The sequence below is a fragment of the Lygodium microphyllum genome, chromosome 3 (genome assembly GCF_053477565.2).
Source record: "Lygodium microphyllum isolate KBCC chromosome 3, Lygodium_microphyllum_v1.1.10, whole genome shotgun sequence".
Lineage (NCBI taxonomy): Eukaryota > Viridiplantae > Streptophyta > Polypodiopsida > Schizaeales > Lygodiaceae > Lygodium > Lygodium microphyllum.
Window position 1 is genome coordinate 63,567,102 of NC_141137.1, and position 23,775 is coordinate 63,590,876.

Sequence of the window (23,775 nt, forward strand, 5' to 3'; positions counted from 1 at the left end):
TCCCATTCCCACAATTGTCCTACCCACTTTTCCTTTTTCTACCTTCTTTATCTAATGCCCAATTGGTCCCCAATTTTTATTTTTTTGCATTTTTATGCTTGTTAATTTTCTTGCATGCCATGTGATTGCCTAGTTTTTGTCTCATGATGCACCCCATTGGGTCCGTCGTGTTGTGTTCGACAACCTGCATGTGTTGTCCCTACTCTCATCTAATCCCAATGATTCAAAGTTTTTTATGCCACTCTATGATCATGTGCAGGATAGGGAAACACCTGTGGTTCATCATTCAAAAAACAACCAAAAAGAAAGAAAGAAACAAAAAGCAAAAAGATAGTAATAAATGTTTTAAAAAAAACCACCCACCCATTCGTTCCTTCTTCTTCTTCTTCTTCTTCTCCCTTCTTCTCCTCTCCCTCTCCCTCCTTCTCCTGTTTTCCTCCTCCCGCCTCTCCTAGTGCCACTGGCCTCTCACGCCACCCCCACATGTTGCCCTTGTGTGGGCAACTACCGCATTGTTGCCACATTGCTACCTTGGTCGTACCTCCCTCCTACCACCCCCCGTCTCGCACCTAATCACATGCGGCTTTTTGTGCTTCATGAGTGCGTTGCTTGTTGCTGCTCGTTTTGGTGCCAGGACGTGTGTGGGGTTTCATCTGTATTGCGAGTCTCATTGCTGATGTTCACGTGCAGCATGGCGAACTGTGGTACCTACCTTCCCACTAATTTAAATTTGTTAAAAATTATTAAATACATAAATACCTAAAATTTCCCTTATAAATAAATAAATTGAAATTTTAAACAAATGAAATAAAATAAAAATAGTTTAAAATAAAAAATATACTCATATTTAAAAAAATAAAATACCCACTAAAACTTGAAATTTTTATTTAAAATCCTTTGAAATGTGAAAAAACCTACAAATTACATAAAATATTAAAAAAATACCATTCAAAATTTCAAACCTTTTATTGTTGATTAACTTCAAATTAGTTCATTTTAACTCAAAAAGACAAAACTAAACTAAACTTCAAAAACATTTTAAGCCCATAAAAATACAAACATAAATTACCAAAAATTATACATGCCATGTTTTTGTCTGTCCTTATGTTGTCAACTTTCAAACTGATTGGATTACATTTTGGTGTCCTTTGTGGACGTGGCCGTTTCTTTTTAGTTTGTGCATTCAGATTAGGGTGCATACACACACCCTATAAGTAGCCAAAAAAAAAATCATGTATGGCAAGCCACATTTAATTTCTAAAATGGACCTAGCTTATCACCTTTTTCAAGCACATTCACACTCAACACATCATTAAAATAAAATAAAATAAACTCGACTTTGACATTGCACGTGTTTCATGTACTAAATACAAATTTCTAATCTATAATAAAAGAAACTAACCTTCACTCATGCACACATTGGCCCAAAAGCACTACATAATAATTTTTAAGAATGAATTTGCATTCAAAGACTATGAATAAAGATCGCAGTCATGGATTGTGCTTAATACAATGATCTATTTATAAAAGATTATAATGGGTAATTAGGAAATTATCATTTTTTAAAGGTGTATCACCTAATTAAAATTTTGTCCATTGGTAATATATTTTTTAAAAATCACTATAAATTAAAGTTGAACCCACTCACTTTTCACTAATTGCTAATTGGGATCTTCTGAATGTACCAGGGTTGTGGCTCCTCTCCTCCATAAGCACTTGTGATTGTTACTCTTGATCCACTTCTCGAAGTTGTGTCTTCCATGGGACATTTGTTCTGGTAGTATGGTCCCATGTACTTGAAACATTTAACTCCTGTGGTTGAAGCTTGCAGTCTCCACCATGATGTGTTTGATACTATAGACTCGTAAGATGTGCTAGGAGTTTGTATATAGTGGTTGTTTCTCCACCTTCCAAATGCTCTTCTTGGTACCAAGGTAAATTGTGAAGTGGTTGGGGTTACTTGTGAAAATTGACCCCAAATCTCTGAATGGGGCCTCTTGGGGGGTTGGGTCTTGAGGTCCAAGAGTTGGTGGTGAGGTTGGTATTGAATCTAGCTTAACTCCCTTGGGCTTTCCTCCTCCCTTCTAAGTCTACTTATCTTTCAACCATCCTCGTGGCCTCTACCAAACTCATTGGTCCTTGTCTTTCCATATCTCTTCTGGTCCACTTTTGTATGCTGAATAGGAATCCATGTAACTTTGTATCTATGTCCATGTTCAAGAATTGTAGTATCAATTGTCTATACTTGCTAACATATTCCTTCATCTTCCCTTGTGCCTACTTGAGATTTCTCCACTCATCTCTAACTTTGAATTTTTACATCTTCTTCATGTCTTGAGACCTCCTAGATGTTTCCTCCCTAGCTAGCCTATCTGCCAATTTATATATCTCCTCTTGTAGTTTCTCTCTTTTCTTCCTCCTGTTGTTGTATCAACCAGTCCTTATATCCTTGCTCCTCTTCAAACTTTCTTCTCTTTTCCTCTTGTTCCTTCCTCAATTGTATGTTCTTCCAAATTGAGTCTAACAAGACTAACATGCCCTCTAACTGCCTCTCTAACTCAGCTACTTTCTCTTCATGAGCTTCTATCTATTCTTGAACTCAGCTCTTCTTCCTCTCTTCAATCACTAGGATGGGTGCATTCTCACCATTGTTCTCCATGTTGTTTTAGGGAGGTGTGCCTTGGCTATGGGATTGTCACTGTAGAGAAGCCATGTTTCACCTTTAGATGGTAGTTGTGCCAAGGGGAAGCCATGCCACATCTTTAGATGGTAACTTGTGTCAGGGTTGTCACATGAGACGGTGTCACAACAAGGATTGAGGTGATATAGGGTGACATGACGTGGGGTGACACGATCTTGGGGCAATGGATCTTCTCTCCTACTTCTGTGATGAGCACTCCTTGACTCCGAGCAAGAGTTGCTTTGATACCAAGTGTAATGTACCTACACTCAGTCACTCACTCGACTATGGGGTTGTCACCGTAGGGAAGCCATGTTTCGCCTTTAGATGGTAGTTGTGCCACAGGGAAGCCATGCCACATCTTTAGATGGTAACTTGTGTCAGGGTTGTCACACGAGACGGTGTCACAACAAGGATTGAGGTGATGTAGGGTGACATGATGTGGGGTGACACGATCTTGGGGTGATGGATCTTCTCTCCTACTTCTGTGAGCACTCCTCGACTCTAAGCAAGAGTTTCTTTGATACCAAGTGTAATGTACCTACACTCAAGTCACTCACTCGACACTACACAGAAAGGTAACACAATATGTGAGAGCAAGATATACTCTTGTATTATTTAGTGAAAGAAGTGGTACAACATAGTCACATCCTAGGACACCCTTGTGGTTCCACACATATGAGGGTTCATCACATAGAGTGGAAACCAAGCAAGGCTCAAAGTCATTACTACTCCCTATATAGGTATTTCTAGCAACAACACCATGGTATAACTACAAAATCCTTATGGAGGGAGGGAGAGAGGATGGAAAAGCCACGTGACTATCTTCCATGTGCCTTCATGCACAATGGTAACTAGGGGCTTGCTTCACATCGATTTTAGCAACAATTACAACACTCTGTCCTAAAGTGCAATTCAAGCTACCTACTCATTTTAGCTAGTGTCTTGCTTTAGAGGGTGATTGCAAAGAGATTGCCCATAAAATATTTATTGGTCAATTTTAGCCCTATCTCGTGAGTAGAGAGTAGCTCACATGGTTAAGGACCCACTCGCCCCCAACCTTGAGATAGGTGCTACCCACACTTGTACTTGTAGGTTGCTCCACATGTACACTAATGCTGATGGCCCCCCTTGATAGGTATTCTTGGTTGCATCTTCTTGTGCATCACTACACTCACTCTTGTTGCAAGTGCAGATGTGCCTCCCCTTTCGCACTTGGTGCTCGAGTATCTTTGTCCAATTCACCACATCCTTGACATCCATCTCTTTTGAAGCATCCTTCTCCAATACGCCTGCATCCTCATTTACTTTAACTTTTTTTGTTGCTTTACCCATTTCTAAAAAGGCATCCTCGTATGACGTGCATAGCATCATTAAGGTCTTCCTCTCTCTCGTATACCACTTCTATCAATTGTATACCCATTTTCATCCTCCTATTGCCATTTTGCAAAACCCCCCCCCTCTCCCCATAGAGAGAGAGAGAGAGAGAGAATACTAAAAAGTATCTCCACGATACACACACACACTGTGTGTGTACAATGACAAAGGGAAGAGGAGAGCAAGATGACTTTGAAGAAGCAGATGATGTGAGACGTGATGATCTTGTAATACATCTTTTAACACCCCATTCTTGATTCTTTCTCTCTTAAGTGTGCACTTCTTCAAATTCGTCAATTTTCACGAGTAATACTCCAAAAGGTCTCTTGGGTTTGGTAAGTACCAATAAGGTCTGTTAGGTTGGAAAAGGATGCCAATACTTTGGGTCCAGGTTTGTGAAACCTTTCTTTAGTAAGTAGTAGGAATGTGCATTTTTGGATGTTTAAATTTAGAGTATATAGAAACTACATGCACATGTTTAACCACTAAAATATCATATCATTTCATTTCATATGTTTAATTAAAAAAGAAATTCATCTCTGAGAGTATGTGCGCGTGTGTGTTCAATTGTGATATATATACATGTGTGTGTGTGTGTGTGTGTGTGTGTGTGTTACAAGGAGAAGAAGTTTGGTATTCAAGTAATGGCTAAACATGGCTTTTACTTGAAGGGTGAGTGAGTGTCATTTTCTCGTAACACATAGCCGTGGGAGTCTTCTAGTTGATTTGGAATCGCCAAGCCAAACCTTCAAATAATATGTACAAAATAGTATTTTTCCATTCTTATTAATACCCCCAATGAAAATTAACCACTAAAATATCATATCATTTCATATGTTTAATTAAAAAATAAATTCATCTTTGAGAGTATGTGTGCGTGTGTGTTCAATTGTGATGTATATGTGTGTGTGTGTGTGTGTGTGTGTGTGTGTGTGTGTGTTACAAGGAGAAGAAGTTTGGTATTCAAGTAATGGCTAAACATGGCTTTTACTTGAAGGGTGAGTGAGTGTCAGAGATGCAAAACACAAAAAATTAAACTCCATGTACTAAAGAGCATGTTGATTCTCTTTGCCGAACATCCTCCACTCATCTCCCTAGTAACAACCTACACCTCTCTCTCTACTCACCTCCCACGTAATGACCTCTACTCCCTCTACCCCTCAAACTCCCATCCATGTTTATACCTATCTATAACTTCAATACTTGCATAACTTCTTTACCTTCACCACACATACCACCACCACCACACCCCCTCAGACAAAAAAGAAGTCCTCTGAGCCCCTCTCTCCACCTATTCTCTCCTCTATCCCCTACTTGCCCACTTCAATCCATGTTCCCTTCCCTACCTACCTATCCCATCAAATCCTCACCTACCAACATCCCCCATTTGTGGCTATCCCTCTCTATACGTAACCTATCCCCATAATATATCCTCAACTACCCCTTTCTATCTTCACTCTCTTCACCTTGCTAAAACCCCATCTCCCAACTCTATTTATACCTACCCCTGTCAATTCCTCCTTATTGTGACCCCACCTATCCCTTCAATCCTTGCATAACCTCTTCTTGTCTACCACCCTCCTCTATGCCCCTCCAATCCCTCTATTCCCTTTTCCCCTCCTCTATCCCCCACTTGACCCTTCGATCCTCATCTTCCCCCACTATCCCCTTGCGTAACATTCCCCACCTATCTATTCTTGTCTACCCCTCCTCCCTATATCCCCACCCACCCTTGTCCTCTATCCTTGGCTATCCCTCTCTATCTCCGCAATAGCTTCCCCATCCTTTGCATAACCCTATATCTATGCCTAACCCCCTCTATCCATGCCTCCCCACTTCAACCTTCTCTACTCCCCTCTCTACCTACTCCCTCCTTGCCCATGATCCCTCCTCTATCCCTACAACTATCTTACCACAACTTGTACCTCCCTTTACAACCCCACCCATTAGGCCTTAGCCATCCTCCCCACCTCCCTCCATATGTATCTCACTCCTACCAACCTCCCTTGAATGAAACATGATAAACAAAAACATGCTTTTTGCTTGGAGTCCAAAAGCAAGCTCATTTTTCATGGTAGAGTTTACCGCGAAGTTGGATTCATCATCCTCCAATCATGGTTGTAAACTATGAACACAAAAAGTTGCTAAAATTGTTGAATTCCACTTGTCCTAATCATAACTAATAATAAAGGCATATTCAATATCATATCAACCAAAAAACACTAGTTTGGCACATGTAGGAGATAACTAGACACAAGTAAAAGATAAGTTCACCACTGACTAGTCCCATGTAGATCCAAGCCAGCTATACTTTGGATGCATCTACCCATCCATCAGAGTGGCATGAACCATTTAGTCACCCAAAAATCTCATGAAGTCAAGCTGTACAAGGCCTAGACTACTCATCTTATGCATATCATATTGCAGTGGCTGTCATGCACATCATACAGTCATGTATTTGTGTATACTGCAGAGATACACATCATCTATGCAAGTCACACTACAAATTTATATCGCCCGCATGCACACACACACAAGGGAGTCACACATGTCCTCAAGAAGCGCAAAACAAGTATATCAACATCTCCTTACAATCCACAAGTTGGTCGTACCTATATATATATATATATATATATATATATATAGAGAGAGAGAGAGAGAGATGGAGCTGATTCATGTTTGAGGCTGCTGTCTATCACGTTGCTTGACAAGGCACATGCTAGACTCCTCTGTTTCTTTGTCGACGTGCTACTTCACTCTCAGGTGTTGCGTTGCCCATCTGCAAGGCCTTCTTCATTGGCAGTTTAGCACCATTCAATATGCAGGTATTCTTTTCAGAATGACTTGCTTTCTTGGCATGCTGCAGTTTCTTCAGTTTCCTTGTCGGACATAGTTCCATTGTGACTCCTAGATCGTCAGTCATTTAGTTCACTTGTATTTTGTGCTTTCGGTAATTAACACAATTGACCACGCGAGAGAGAGAGAGAGAGAGAGAGAGAGAGAGAGAGATGTGGTTTACAAGATCAGCTTTTTGCTGCTAAAGAATGATTTTACAATATTTACAACCAGAACTGTACATATTTTGCTTCCTCCAATAACAACATACAGATTTTTATGTTCATCCATCTTTGTAGAGTTGACGCCCAATCAACATGCGACGTATCTCACAAGTCCCTGCACCTATTTCATACAGTTTTGCATCTCGTAAAAGCCTACCAGTGGGATACTCGTTGATGTACCCATTTCCACCAAGGGCTTGAATGGCCTGCAAGAATCACACCCCAGTATACAGTATATCACAAACAAAGAACAGTTAAGATGGTGCAAAAATTTCTAGTCACTACCTTGCAGAATCAACACAAATTATCCTGCAAAAACATAATTATGGCAAGTATATAGACAGTGTGAGACTGATGATGTGGAAGGGATGAAAGTGCACGAGTGAAAAAGATCACCCCTGCATATGAGTGTGGAAAGCCTCGACTGACTCTTATCAGTGAGATACCACAAAGGTGGAGAGCAAATTTTGGGCGTAAATGGCACAATATCTGATGGATGTTTGACAATGTCGAACATTCCTGCGTATTCGGAGACAATCATCCCTAAGTGTAACACTCCTCTACATTCTAGGTTAGGTATCAGCTCTGTTAAAAGGTTTCCTGTGACCATGCTTGACCAGCTCCCAACCATTGGAGAACTTCCCACGGGCATGCTTGATCAAAACAATATATGAAGAGTAGTCTTTCAAGCAGATGATAGTGTACATGTGAAAAAGACATGTTCATCTCATCACCTTTCCAATGTAATGGCATGCACATATGAGAGTGCATGTGAAAAAGACAATCTCTGCATAAGTATAGAAAGGTTTGGCCAACAGACTTGTCACAATGAGAGCCATAATAGTGGAAGCAAATTTTGAGGGTACACAGTCTGGAAATTTGACCATATTAAATGTGACCTTGTCTATTTGGAGATGATCCCTGAGTGTCAGCTCTTTTGAAAGGATTCCTATCACCATGCTTGACCAGTTCCCACACATTGGAGAGCTTCCAATGGACATGCTTGACCAGAACGAAAAATCACAAGCAGCCTTTCAGACATCACAAGTGTAATGCACACTATATTCCATTATAAGAAGCAGAGAAACTAGATTTGATTGTAAGAAGCAGAGAATGTTTAGCCCACACATAGCATAGCTATATAGAAAGCGTCTCAATAGGTTCCTGGAATGTGCACAATAATGGTATGACGTAGTTAGAACTGTATAAAGAAAACGCTTGGCCTTACGAACTCATGAGCCTTTTCACAAAAGCCACTTACAGAGGCCTCAGGATTCAGGAATAGGCTATGCTATGATGCTCAGCTAGATTCACCACATTAGAGGGAATTCAATAGAAAGCCCATTTTATGCAAAAAAATGTCCTGGAATATTGACAAGCTACATTCCACCACCTATAATCTATTGCAGGTACAAAGATTGCAACAGCATATGGATGCACACCACACTCTTGACTAGGCAGGATGTAATGTCCTAAGAATGGACTGCAAACCTGGCCAAGAAGCAGAGTGGGTGCAACAAGAGTCTCCTAGAAAGTGTAAAAGCCAGATACACCCTGAACAAGGCAGGAAGACAGGTATGGCTCTGGGGGACTTGCAACCACTACCTCAAATCAACCACTTCAAGAATAAACTGTAATTGTTGCATCATCAATCTTCCACCTTTCTTTCATACAAAAATGAAGATTCTTAATAGTTCACAGCATAGCTGAAGTAGAGTCCATCACTGCATACAACTGGGGTTATGATCTTCATTGCATTCTTAGATGCAATGGCCTGAAAACCTGGCCAAGGAGCAGAGCAACAGCAACAGAGTCCTCCTAGAAAGTGCAAAAAGGTGGCACACACCACAAAAAAAGGCAGGAAACACAGGTATACCTCCTTAGATCAACCACTTAGCTACCATTTGGAGGACAAGTCTCTAAAAGTAAACAGTAAGTTTTGACACTTAACCCTTTTTGCTTTTTTGCAAGATCACTCTTCCACCTTTCTTTCATATAAAGTGTAGATTACTAAAATTCACAGCATACTTAAGGGACAGTCCTCCATTGCATACAACTGGGGTTACCTGCAGAGCAACCTTTGTTGCATTCTCAGATGCGAAAAGTATCACTGCTGCACAGTCCTGCAAGACCAACTCTATATTACTAGGCAGCAAAAGCATTTAATCAGAGAAGCAACTCTTTATTCAAAATTAGGTCACATTTCTGCTACATTCAGTATCATCAGCTGTTAGGAAAGGCCTTGGCCATTCCTGACATCAGCACCACCAACTGTTACCAAAGGCCACAGCCCTCCCCAATATTCCACAAACCACTGTTACAAAATGCCAAGAGTGTGGCATCATCAAGTTCTTATACAAATGTGCTTCCTTTTCTAAAAATGACTTTGAGGTGTTCATTTGGTCTGCCTGCTTATTTGAACCACCTAATTCATATCAACCTGCCAAGTAGGGTCTTCTGTAAAAGTATCCTACTGTATGGTTAAATCCTGTTACTGGCTTATTCCTGAAATTCAAAATCCGTAGCAGTGCTGGAAAAGTGAGAGAGAAGAAAAGAGACGAGACAAAAGGTGTAATAAGTAAACCGAGATGCCTAATATGCAGCCAAAGATGGAAAAGACTATATATAAGAGCAAGAGAAATTTTGAGCTGAAAAGGCAAGTGCATATGGATTTCTGAGGAATCAAAGCTGTCCTTAAGTGAAATCATTCGACCAACAAAAAGCTTACAGATGTCTCAACAATCCTGCTAAGATTTTTGGTCAAAAAATGTCCCCAACCTTTTCCCATATAGGATGTATTTTAAACTCGTTCATTCCCATAATAGTAGACTGTTATGGCACATGTTATCCATCAGACTAGTTGCATCTCTGTGCAAAGTCTTTCCAGGCTTTCTTTTAGTTGCATCTCTCTGCAAAGCTGTACACTCAGTCATTCCCATAACAGTGAACTGTTATGACACATGTAATACACCAGACTAGTTGCATCTCTTTCCAAAGCATTTCCACATCTTCTTTTAGTTGCAGTGCTCTGGAAAGCGTTTTCTTCTAGAGCATCAAAACTTCCAATAAACTTGCCAAAGCCAAATTCAAAAAAAGGTTGCCTGGATACATTTCGGCCTACAACCAAGTTCTTGACCTTGATACTTACTTTTCTGTCAACATTGCCTTTATCACATTGGCTGGCCACAGAATACAAAAAAGCCCTGATAAAAACAACAACAAACATTTTGCCATTCAGCAACAAGCATAACAAAGAAGAAGAGAAGGGATTTAAAACTAGAAAAGAGAGATAAAACCTTGCAGATTGTAATGATGTGTACATGTCAGCCAACTTCCCCTGGGAAAGGCCAATAGAACTATTAATCAGATACCTTTTTAAGCAGAACACAAAAAATCAAACTACCAGTTTGAATGCACAAAGGCTTCATAAAGTGCAATATGTGACAAGTGCAATGTCACCACTACAGCTGTGGAATACTACAGGTATGGAATATTCTAGACTATCCACAAATTTAAATATTGCTTAGCTAAGAATCCCTTTGCAACATAAGAGAATAAAATCACTTCTAGGCAGCTAGAATTAAAGCCCTGTAGGAAAAGAGGTGCTTTATAATCAGCCAATCACTTAACTGAAACAAGAAAAAGTACAACGATACAAGGCCAAAATCAGATGAAAAAGAACCAAAGAGTTTGGCATAGAGTCCATATGGACCTGGATCAACTGGAACTCTCCAATGGGAGTACCAAACTGTTCTCGTTGACGAACATAAGGAAGAACCACATCCATCGAAGCCTGCATCAGGCCAACTGGACCAGCAGCTAAAACAAGCCTTTCGAGATCCAAACCCGACATCATAACGTATACCCCTGCATTCAATCAACACAAATGATGACTAAAAAGTTTACCACATCTTTTCATTCTTTCACCAAAGTGGTATTATTATCTATAATATAAGTCAACACACTCAATCGTTAATGGTCCAAGTGATGGCTAACAGCCTGTAATCACTTCGTTTCATTCCTTCACTCAAGATCATATGTTATCTGGTTCATACTAATGTTTATCTGAAACATGAGCTGTGGCATTATTCTTACTTTAAGAACATTACAGTCAAGCTAATTCCAATGCCATTCATGGCCATAGCCATGCATGTTTTCATATTTAGCTTTAAGGTAGTGTTGAAACACCTGACTGGAAGTAAATGTAGCGAAAGCTACCAGTACAGGACATCAAGTGCAAAAGATGCACAGCATGAGAACTAAGTGACTGACCAGCGTCTCCCAATACTCAGCTTTGATAGTTGCTATGTAGCTAGTATGCCTGCCATGGTAGACCTTTGGCACCCTGTTTTTGCCAACAAGCACAAGAGCCTGTGTCTTCCTCAGACAGTCACGTAGATTCTAGAAATGTCCTCATCTCTCCTAAGAGGCTGTGGTTATCATACAGATCAAAATTTTTATCATGCTCCTATAAGTATAATAAGAAAGCCTTTCAACTTCATGATTTCATACATATATGTGTTTCAGTGTTGCAGCACACAATACACAATCTTTTTGCCTTTAATAGTATCATACTTTAGTAATGTCAAATTTGTGCATAAAATGGGTATGCCAAATTTGTGCAAAAGATGGGTATTGAAATGTTTGCACAGTGAGGGCAAGAGGGCAAGTTTAAACACTCTACTGCTCAATATGTCTTTATGTGTTCTAACCTCATGCATGCAGCATTAGGGAAGACACTAGACAGAAGATAAAATCATCAATGCTAGCTTGTGCAGTGATATCATGTTTGTCATCGATATGATTGGACCATATAAGGTGATATCTCTTCGAGAATTTCTTTTGACAGGAAAATTTTACTGACCTTTTCCCGCTTCTCCAAGAATATTCTCATCTGGAATAAAGCAATTTTCAAACACCAGTTCACACCTGTCAACAAACAGAGTCCCATATTTTTCAGCACTTGTGAAATTGATGTACAGCATACTAATATAAGAAAACTGTGAAGGTAAAGAAGGGCTAGTTGCGTACGTGTCACTCCCTCGCATTCCTAACTTATCCAATTTTTGGGCTGTGCTGAAACTGCAAAATACAAATGTCACATCTTGAGAGTTAAAACATTGATCCCTGTCAAAAGTGCAGTCAATCTTTGACAACAAAGAAGGCAACAACTTCCATGTGATTGCCTTTATGAAACTGCAAAGTTGAACTAGAGGCAAAACATGGTTGATTCTCTTAATAAGTATTTTATGGCTGAGTCAAAGTGTTTAAGCAGGTTGTGTATCTTCTTAACACATTGCAACATGTTGGAAGAAGTACAAAAAACTGTTACACTCAACAATTTATTAAGTATACTTATATGAAGAGCTAAAACCACTTACCCTTTCATCCCCTTTTCAACAATAAATGCAGTTATCCCTTTTGGACCAGCATTGAGGTCCGTTTTTGCATACACAATCTGCAAACAGCAGTGCAAGGAACAATGAAATCTTCCCAAAAGCAATACGCACAAAATCTTCCCAAACCTTGAGCCCAAAGTAACAAGGAAATTGAAAGTTTCTTTGAGATAGTCACTGAGCACATGCTTCTTTTCCTAACAACTAGAACACACAATCAGAAAGCAGTAAAAAATCAGCCATCACATCCATATCCAACCCAGGAAAGAATCTGATATGTGGAATAATCCTCCTGTACAGTGCCCAGTCTGCTACTTCAGCTGATAAGTTACTAAGAAGCTGTTGCAAGGTAGTCTTCCATAATGTTATGTGGGTTCTGTCGACTTCTTAAAAACGAATTTATTCAATTCAGAAAACAAAAGAAGTCCAAATAGTGATGTAGAAATCATTTAAAATTTGTTATTTGCAATTGTGTACAGATATTCTCTTCTGTGCCAAAAAATTGTTACATCACAGATTTGTACAAATCTTCTCTCGTCTTCTTTTTGACAAGGTCAACCTTTTACCATGCCACTTACCCGAGTGTGATGATCCTGCAGTTGTTACTTTTACCATTTCATTATGATACCTTATATTTGACATTTGAATGTATACTGGAAAGAGAACTTGGCTCCTCTCCTGATATTGAAAAGCTCTTATAATCTAGTAAGTTGAATATGACGAAGATCCTACTATGTCTGCACCAAAGGCTATGAAAAGTGCAAGAGGCACGGCCATGCACAGCCTGAAAATGTGAGTATGTCCAATGCAAGCACCCCTAGCGATACCACATCCACAGAACAAGACATGTGCAAGAGACAAAGCATCATTGGTGAGTCAAATTATCCAGTATTGAAAAGAAGTTACATCCACCTAATGTTTTGTCTTGTTACTTGTTTATATCCTTGTGGTTACAAAATAGCATTAGATAGTGAAGAATGGACTTGTTATCACAGCAGTTCACTCTCACCATCTGTGACGTAGCCATACTTATGACTCATGCAACAAAATGATCTCTCTCATAAGTAGTAGGCTGAAGTAGATGAATATAAATTATTTTTCAAGAAAGAAAGAGATTCTGTACCACTGTATCTGCTACTGGTCCATTGGTGCACCACATCTTATTGCCGTTTAAGGTGTAGCCTCCATCTACACGATCAGCTTTGCATTTCATGCTTACAACATCCGAGCCAGCTACAAATCACAGCCAATCCAAATAAGTTAGCCTCTAGAAATACTGTAGTTGTGTAGGATGTGAAACAGACAATTTCTTTCATCAGTAAAACAAAATATTGCAAAATGCAGCCTATCACTTTCCTTGTATAGATAGTCTATCAAATTTTCCCATAGAAACATGTTGCCAGTGAGGCAAGTCTACAAGCACAACATGAACAAAGCATCCAGGACTCCAAAGACACCACTGAGTCTTAAAAGCTTCATGTAGAAACTATGGACACCAGTTTGGCTGTGAAAGTCACTCAGAATCAAGATGTATGTGGAAACAGTGATTATATTGATTTGGTGTCAAGGTTCACACTTGGTGAACAGCTTGCTAACCTTCCACAAGAGGCTGGCCTTTATATTTCATACTTCAAGAACCTTACTGTCTATGGTCTTCTACACTCTTTCAGAAGCTTCTGCTTAAGAAACTAGTTGGTTTGACTATCATGCTAGTAGATACAGTACATCACTTAAAGCGTATCAACCATTTAAGAAGCATTAGATCTATGTTGAGCTATGATGGGCATGGTACTTGCACAGAGACATGTCATGGTATTGTCACAGACCAAATAAAAATCTCCTCAAGTCAATAAAAGTAAAGCATGGAGATCTGTAAAGGGAACACAAGTCTGCAAACTATTGCGAAGACAAGAATGATATTTTATGAGGAATTCGGCTTCATGGAGATCTGTAAAGGGAACACAAGTCTGCAAACTATTGCAAGGACACCGAATGATATATTATAAGGAATTCGGCTTTCTCCTTGAATCTTTGAAGTGATCGAAATTTCCATGCATATGTCACACCAGAGAAATGGAATTGTCACATTATGTACTCCATTGCTCTAGTACGAAATATGTATGGAAATTGCCGATCCATGGAGTTGCCAATCTATGAATGGAGTTGCCACATTATGGACTGCACTGCTCTAGTAAGGTGTTTCAACACTACCTTAGAGCTAAATACGAAAGCATGCATGGCCAGGGTCATGAATGGCATTGGAAGTAGCCTCTATGAAGTTGCCAATCTATGAACGGAGTTCCCAATCTATCAAGTCCTAAAACCCTCCACACCTCTTTTGATTGGTCTAATTTTCAAATTTCAGTTCATTGAGATACTCATTTGACTGACCAAGCCTTTCAACCCGTCACATGAAACAATATATCATTATTTTTCCCTATGTGCACAAAACGATCTTTGTATAGAAATCCATTGAATTGTCTGACAACTTACAATTTGGCTCGCTCATCACAAGAGCTCCCACATTTTCGCCGCTAATTAGCTTCAACATTAAGAAGTTACATAGTCAGATAAGAGCGATATTCTTCTGGAAGTGTAATTACATAACCTAAGTGTTTTTTTCTAACACTGATGAGTGCATTCATTCATCTGGTTAAATGTAGGCTATCCATTTCCTCAAAAGGTTTCTTAGGTTTATTTCCATCATAACGCACAGCCTTGAAGCCATAAATTGCTGGGCATGTTATTAGAGCACAGAAAATAGTCCACCTACCTTGGGCAAATACTTTTCTTTCTGGTTCGCATTTCCATTTCTAACCTGGAAAAGTGTTTGAGATTAGTCTTTTACCCCAAAATGATAAGGAACATTTACAACACTACAAGAAAACTACTTACGAGTTGATTGATGCAGAGATTAGAATGAGCTCCATAAGACAGAGCAACAGAACCAGAAGCACGACTTAACTCTTCCATTGCCAAACAATGATACAAGTAGCCAAGACCCATTCCTCCATAGGTTTCTAGGAGCGAGAAAAAAGATCTAATAAGAAAGAAACACCAAAAAAAGACATGACAACATGCAACAAGCAAAACATAAATATGCTTACCAGGTGCAGTAATGCCGTGCAGATTGAAATCTCCCATAAGCTTCCATAAATTTACATCCTAAAAAAGCATTTACAACCTTACAGTCACTGCACACAAAGATTAGACATCCTAAAAAAGCAGTTGCAACCTTACAGTCACTGCACAAGAAGATTATGAACTCAACAAAAGGGAAAAGTGCAAACCTAGCAATATATTGTACCTTTGGGAAAGAGTTGGTTGAATCTATGGTTGCTGCTCGAGGTGCAATATTCTCCTGAGCAAATTGATGTACACTCTCCTTGAACTGTACGGAGGCAGCAGGTATTATTAAGGGCCCAAGGCATGCAACCCAAAAATAGTAGAGGACATGACTAAAGTGTAGAAAAAATCTTGATAGCCTTTCCAAACCCTAAACATCATCGGCCCCCTCCCCTCACACAAAGCTCCCTCCATTGTACCATACCTACGTGACACAAAGCTCCCTCCATTGTACTATACCTACATGTACAAAAGTAAAAAGCTGCAAAATGCATATAGTAAATGACCTTGACAGAGATTGAACTGAGGAACACCTAACATGCCTCCAATGCTGTCTGAGTTCAATAGCAGATTACAAAGTAGCCTGCCATCAAGTCTTATCTTGTCTCAAAAGAATTACCTTTCTCATGTGGTCTACCATATTTCAGATATGAGAGTTTTATGTATAAGGATAAAGCAAATAAAATCCCCTAATATTGCCAAAGGAATCAATGTGAAAAGCAAGATACATGAATGCCACCATAGTAGTCCATGGCTATTCTTGCACAAAGAAACTGTGCAACATCAAAGCTTTTCTTGCAAGGACACGATACCTTATGGCAAATAACTGTGCTCAAATCAGATGACAACAACCACATGACCAAGGACGACCAGGCTGCAACAAACCAACCACAAGGAAACAAAGAAAACTTTGTGCTGAGGAACAAATTATGTCCAGAGCCCGTGGATCAAGTCCACCGTCTACTGTGCATGACTGCCTGTCAAGATGTAGCCACAAGGGCCATGTCACTCTAGGTGACTAAAAAGAAAAATACAAACTGCCATGCCTATATACAACCAAAAAATACATATTCATGGTCCCACCAATCCATATTCATCATCTCGCAATACAAACAACATATGTCTGTTGATGTGAACTATTGTAGCATTGAGACCACTACTATACTGATCAGGTTCTGACACAAAAACTGGCTCATGTTGGCCCCCACTAAAGCACAGCAAGGGCGTTGAACAAAAATCTGCTTCATCACAGTGCAACAAAGTACATCTTCAGCTGACTTTGACACCACATTTGAGTATCTCCAAACATGCTTGGCCAGAGGAAACGATAAAAAAATTTTCTTCCTGTGTTTTCATAGGCAATCCATCACTCTACAAGATAAACACCAAATCAAGCTGCACACTCTGCTTTGATTTTGGAGAACGGAAGAAGACAACCTCCTCACAAGTGCAACTTCTTGTTGTACCATGAATCAAATCCCCCAGCTCAATAAAATACTTGTCAAAAACACCATCATAAATGTCCTCCCATTCCTTCTAACAGGAGCCTAAAATCTACTTAAGCAATTGTTTGATTTTCTCTTAAGCCCATCTCCTCCAGCTCCAACAACCATTTTATAATGGAGTCTGCTAGCACTATCACTAGAGAAGGTAACTCTACAAGAATATAATATAAGAGAAACATTATGCAACAGTTGTCTAGGATTTAGTGCCAAATTCTTATTTTTTTCTAAACTACTAATTCCTGCTTCTTCCTTCTCCTCCTTGACTTTAGCCTCACCTTGAAGACAAAGTTTCAAACAGATCTGACTGTAAACAAATCAGATCAAACTCTTCAGAACCCACCTCAACCAAAGAACATTCAAATGAAAATCTTTCTCCTTCTTCTGTAGATGAATCTATTGAAGAATAGAACTCTGACCCCACATCCACCAAGCTCTTTTCTTCCTCAGCTGCATTTTTAACTCTTGACTGCGTATGTTCTCCTCAATCAAAACTTTGGAATGAGCTTGCCATAAGTGAACTAATGACCTACCTTCAAATCTTCTTAATCTTCCACTTCCTCCTCGTCACCTCCAAGCAATTGTGTCCTTCTCTGCCTCCATGATATCAACTAACAGTCTTGGGCTTCTCCTCCTTGAATAGCTTCTAGTGTAGCAGCCCCAATTTCTTTAGCTGTCCCCCATCATGTGTATGAGAGGTTTGATGACTGGGTAGATGCATCGTCTCTCACTAAGTGGATGAGGACGTGCCTGTGGCTGCTGCAATTGTGACATATAATGTTAGGATTGAACCTCCTAGGATGATACATACAATTCCCGCCTCCTGCTAGAGCTTGTGAGACTCTTTTTCCTTTTGAGATTACCACCTTAGGCACTCCTTTCGTATAGGATGCATCATACTCAACATGCAATTTCAATTTTCCATCTTGACACCCAGCAACTTGTCAAGGCTCCTCACCATTGCCATGGTGTTGAAGAACATTTAAGGATAGATACTCCAATTATTGGTTGAATTGGTTGAGTTTCTCTATCATGTTTCTAAGTAGCTCTGTCAATCCAGCTGATATAGAGCTTGATGGCTTGGGACAATCATCAGCACGAGTGGTAACACCCTTTTCCCTTTTGAGATTACCACCTTAGGCACTTCTTTCCTGTGGAATTTATCATACACAGCATACAATTTCAATTTCCCATGTTGACACCCTTGTCAAGGCTCCTCCTATGTTGTAGGCTTATTTGTGACATCTTACTTCTTCATACTAGTTTCACACATGGTCCTCATATGCAGCAGGCTTCTTTGCAAGCATCTTCCTTCTTAGTACTATTCCAAGAGCTTCAACCAGTAAGACATTTGTGATGAGGAATAACCAAAAAACACTTATTGAGATACACAAATCGCTCTGAATATGAAGACCACCAACTATCAATGTACTACTAAATAGATAAAGCTTATGAGAAACCATGGAAAGAAATGATACAAAGTACACGAGATCTCTCTAGGGGTATGTACGCACTTACCAAAGCTCGGCTATGAGACTATGCAAGCAGAAAGCTCAAGAAGGATACAAGATGTGGAAGCTTACAGCCAGCCTGATGGATGATCCAAATGTCCTACTAAAACTGACCTTCAGTGAACTAAAGCATAATAGAAGAAACTTTCTAAGTACAATAAATCCAATTTAAGAAATTCCGCAGGGAGCAAACTTACAAATGTGGAGCAAGAATGCTCCCATATTGAAGAAATGACACTGATTACACGGGGACCCCTTGTATTTCTTTAGACTATTGAAGAGCCCTTGGGATCTGAGTACAAATATGATAGATCATCTGATTAGGGTTTTTGGCTGAAAACCCTAACTATTACAGCAGCAAATCAGTCCCTGTTTTGCCCCCCAATCCGTATTGCACGCTGTTCCAATTCAATCCAGCTTAGCCTTGATGCATCTGCCCACTATTGTTCTGACCAAAAATGGTAGACTTATCACATGAGAAAACTGTCCTGATTACATTCTAATAGGCATCAACATGCATTCCCATGATTGCATGGCCTGCAAACGCTACATGCATGCCCAAATTCACATGTCATACAGACATCATGTGCTAGGCCAAATAAGCAAATGCTGATCCGCTGCCCTAAGTGAAGGCAACACAGATTTTCTAAAATTGACAAAAATTTGTTAACTAGCAAATCCTGTTGATTATGCTTGGGAAAGAAATAGGATTTATCATCGGATGCTTGTGCAACCAATGTCTTTCCATTTTGGTACTCGAAGGCCATGCAAAGTCCTTGTGCGGTCAAATTACCTATGTAATGTAGCATTGAATGAGTAGCAGTGGCATAAGGCAATGATTCAAAGGACATCCTGATCACATTGGCCTCACTAAATGACCATGAATCAGTCAGACCTCTTGCCAAACTACATCTAGGTGGACTATCCTTATAAAGCTAGTACATCACATTCTACACTCATTGCTGAAAAGTCCAAAATGTCATCAATGTACACACGCATCATGTGCATGCATGCACATATCTACATACACACCCAGCCCACCCATGCAGCAAAATGAGCTTAAGTATGTTCCAAGTCGCATCATTACAAAGCCTTAAATAGGTCTCTTTGAGCTCATGTATAGATTTGAATACATAGTAATGTTTTAGTCAGATATTCTTAATGGTGCTTTACCATAACGGTTACATGCAGCTTAACAACCAGAGCTTCACTGCTTTGTTACAACCAGGATAAGTTATTGACAACTAAAGATGCAAGATTGTTGGGGATAAAACACACAAAGTAGGATAACTTGCAAGTAGAATCAAACCTGTCGTAAGGTATCATCCAACAGAAAGCTTGTTGAAAAACATCTAATTTCGAAACATGGTTTCCTCGCAATCACAACCTGTTTGTGCACATGATAAATCAGAAAATCTTTATCAAATATCATCATGAACCTATCCAAACCCCTGTGATAACTTCAAAATACACATGCATGTGTGCACGCACACACACATGGTATACATGTACTTACGTGTGTATGTACATAGAATTAACTTTTTTACATTCTACACAAAATATTGTTATGCTTACACTAGATTCAATGAAACCAAGGACAATGAAAATTCAATAAATACAGTGTGGAAAGGTGTTCCTTAGTAACTTTTCAGGAAATGGAGTACTCTATTGACACTCCATGGTTGGAACACTGTAGTATCTACTTCTATTGGTATTTTTCCATGTCTTGTGCCAAACATCACAATCAATTCTCTACTGGCACACTCTAGGTTTCCTTGGATGGGACTCCTGTATTAGGGCAAAATTTTCTCTCTTTTGTAGGCCTTCCTGAGAGGGAATACTAAATTGTTGGAGGTGTCTGTGAGATAGGAGAATCAACAAGGAAGAGGTCTAAGTTCTAGGGCATTATGGAGGTCTAGCAAGATGGTTGAAACCTCTTCCCTTTGCTGGCCACAGTCCAGAATCCCGATGCATGGTCCACCTTCTTTTGGAGACAAAGCTCCTTGGTGTCACATTGGGGTTACCTAACAGCTAAGCAATAATCTGTTAGAGCACCTTGGCAGGCCTTATGTGGATATCGCATCTTGCAAAAAGGGTGGCAATTTCCATGCACTAGACCCCAAAATCACACACCAACTCATTTCTCTTTAGAATCTAAAATTCAGCAGCATTATCCTTGGAGCCATTAACTTGTCGAATCTCAAACCTCATCTATGAGAGTGAGGAGATGTAAGAGTAATGTGTGAAGCTTTTCCACAAAGATTGGAAGCATGTCTTAGGGATCTCAGAGCATGGTGGCACAATTTATTAAGTCATCAATAGGATTTTGTTAGTAGATGGCCTTCAGGGTAAGCTACTAATGATGGCAGATGAAGAGGGCCTTGCCTTTATTCAGAGTCTTTTGTAAACTATCCCTAGCTACAAATCCAAGGGATTGAGATAAGCCATAAGACTCTAGCAAGCATGAGGAGCAGAGATGACAATGAAGGGCCTCAAGAAAGGCCTTGCCTTGATCTAACATCTTTTGAAATCTATCCCTAGCCATATACACAACAAATTGAGATGAACTGTGAAAAATCCTCGCAAAGGTTCTGCTTTCTTCTACAGGTACATTGTAGCATGATCAAACCGTTGGAGATGTGGGTGAGCATTCTATCTTTGGTGACAGTGGCAATGTGGCACTCAATCTTTGCCCCTTTCTCAAAGAAAAGTTTGTTCCAACTTTTAGAAGGGCCAAAGTGCCTAGGAGAGGATGGGCTCACCAAATCCTTCTTCCTTGCTTTTTGACATTCATGGAGACTTTTCAGACAATACAAGATAGATGTCAAAAGCTCATCATCAAGCTTGATTTGTTTGCTACACAAATAGTAAGAACCCCTGATGACCCATCACTCTTTTGTCACTTGCCCTATGAGAAGCTGCCAAAATTTATTACAGCAGACCAGCTCTTCCTTTACATATCATCTATGGTAATCAAACATGGGCTTATGCAAGATCAAAGCATTCTAGACAACATCTTCACATTCTTCAAGGCCACAAAGTGCATGCAGCACTGAAGTGAAGGTACTGTAATCCTTCTTCAAGATTTTTAAAACCCGCTTCTTCAAGCTGCATCTAGCAGTCACAGTGGATCTACACCCCTATCCCCTCCCAAACCCCTGGCTTCTTGCCCCCATCCCACTCACAACAATCTTGAGAGGTTTCATATCCAGTTCAATCTTTCTCCAGCCTTCATTCTATTTACCGCCAGCCATCTTGTTGAGCCCTTGTACTATTCAAAATCATTGTTGTAAATAACTTAACTAGCCACTCCACACACAAAATAAGACAACTATTGGGCAGCATGACTTTCCAGCCAGTTCATGTCTCTCAAGCCATTCCAAATTACTTATTACGATTAGGAGAATCGATATCATCAGCAGCGCTATAGTGTCTTGGCATGTCTAGAAGGCAACATTCACTCCAGTGATTGAGCAGCAAAGGTTTCCAAGCAGAGCACCCGTTGGTGGCTCTTGGAAGGAAGCGTTAGCACAGCACTTGGAGTTGCCACAGAGGAGAGATATAAGGAACATTCAAGAAGCACATGAGTTTGTGCAACAAGAGATTGTTTTCATTCAAGCTTGCTGGAAAGTCTTGTGCACAATTAGATCAAGATCTTCTTGTTCCATTCAAATCAGATTGGATCAAAGGCATCTAATTAGTTTTGAATGAATAAAAACGTGTATATTGGCCATGGTTATTGCTGGTTGCTTAGGCAAGAACCTCAGATGCTGTAATTGGCCAATTTTTTTCTTTGCCAAGAGGCTTCGATCTATCAAATTTGTAATCCGATTCATGATAACAACCATTAGATTTCCTGCCTGCCTACTCTCTTGCTTTCCAGCCCAACGATCTATGAAGCTGAGTTTCGCAATGAAAATGGAAGCATGTTTTCTAAGAGCAACGTGTGCAAAGCCATACCCTCTGAACGATGTACGACCATAGGTTGCATTGAGATGGGGATGAACAAATTGAAGAATTAAAAATCAAGAGTTAACACCGATAGCTTTTCTAATTAACTAAAGGAAAAGATTTGGCAGAAAGGGGAGGGATACCTGGGAGTGCTTCAGGCGGGAAGGAAGGCCACGCCTGAGTAATGCAAGAAGGTGAGACATGCTGATATGGCGATGGCTTTATTGTAATTTTTTTTGTAGGCTCAATGGAGACTGGAGTTGCTGTATTCACAGAGATGTCGTGCAAGCGGAGAATGCCGCAGCCAACTCCGTATAGACATATATATACACACGTATTATCTCCACGTAGACTAGCCTTCATCCAGTCGGCCTGTTTGATGCAGTCGGCCAAGAAAAAAGACCATTAAGGAAGGCCATGCACTAGGCCTTTTTAGTAAGTGTTAACCAATCAAAATATTTTTTTAGAGGTTGGCCGTTCACAGTCCTTTACACACTCGAGAGGACATGAAATGTTGTTTACTATTAAACATGTGAATCTCCCCCCCCCCCCCCCCCCCGGCTCACATTTGGACGAGGAGTCTCCCTTGCCCAGTTTGTAAAGTGATGGACAAGGGTATACTTTTGTACTTGCAACCAAACAAAAATTTTATAAATATAATAATTTTTACTTCTTTTATAAAATTTATTCTTTTGGTGTGTAAAGGTTTTATGCCCATGACTGCGCCCAGTTTCAAAAATTGCATGCCCACACTCTGAGCAAGGGTTGGGCGTTTGCCAATTGGTGTGTAACCAGACTAAGACCATTAAGACAAGAAGTTTTAGACAAATTCCCACTCCAATTTCCACATTGTGAATCATGACAACACTATGAACTTTTGCTTGGGAGGCTCTGCATATGTAGCTAGGTGCAACTAGGGGTAGGAGTTGTCGGCACCTAAGCCCTGGCTAGTTGTGGTTGGGGGCAAGGCTTTGCCAACCAAGGGTGCCTCCCAAGCAAAAGCTTATGATGTTGAATCCTATAGGGGGAAACTTCTTATAATGCTTGTCCCCATGGGCTTTTTTTTTATTATAGAAGATTTGAACTTTGAAAGATACCTAAATGCCTAACCTAGCTAGTGGCTAGATTTTTAAGCCGCATGGATAGTTTTAGGGCTTTTGGCTATCCTTGTGA

The 23,775-nt window shown here is 39.9% G+C and overlaps 1 protein-coding gene across 2 annotated transcripts; it reads right to left on the reverse strand.

The window, feature by feature from the left end:
* Positions 1 to 7,070: 7,070 nt before the first annotated feature.
* On the reverse strand, positions 7,071 to 23,002 carry IVD (isovaleryl-CoA-dehydrogenase). 2 transcript variants are annotated; one of them, XM_087671790.1, is made up of 16 exons: positions 22,746 to 23,002; positions 19,961 to 20,038; positions 15,820 to 15,903; positions 15,620 to 15,677; positions 15,408 to 15,532; positions 15,286 to 15,330; positions 15,006 to 15,054; positions 13,636 to 13,745; positions 12,498 to 12,574; positions 12,148 to 12,198; positions 11,981 to 12,045; positions 10,829 to 10,983; positions 10,413 to 10,453; positions 10,265 to 10,319; positions 9,183 to 9,239; positions 7,071 to 7,322 (listed from the first exon to the last, which is right to left on the reverse strand). In XM_087671790.1, the coding sequence occupies exons 1-16, from the start codon at positions 22,803 to 22,805 to the stop codon at positions 7,176 to 7,178; spliced, it is 1,257 nt and encodes a 418-aa protein (XP_087527916.1). In that variant the 5' UTR covers positions 22,806 to 23,002; the 3' UTR covers positions 7,071 to 7,175. The 2 variants fall into 2 exon arrangements, with proteins under 2 accessions (XP_087527916.1, XP_087527924.1); XM_087671798.1 differs by lacking the exons at positions 19,961 to 20,038; positions 22,746 to 23,002 and having other exon boundaries at positions 15,620 to 15,706.
* Between the last annotated feature and the right edge of the window lie 773 nt (positions 23,003 to 23,775).

Excerpts from the sequence above, each read along its gene's own strand:
- IVD (XM_087671790.1), bottom strand. The coding sequence starts at position 22,805 with ATGTCTCACCTTCTTGCATTACTCAGGCGTGGCCTTCCTTCCCGCCTG. Across the intron at positions 13,746-15,005 it reads TGTGATGAGCGAGCCAAATT|CTGGCTCGGATGTTGTAAGC; the intron begins GTAAGTTGTCAG and ends TGTGATTTGTAG. Across the intron at positions 10,984-11,980 it reads TCTTGGAGAAGCGGGAAAAG|GGGTATACGTTATGATGTCG; the intron begins GTCAGTAAAATT and ends GATTGAATGCAG.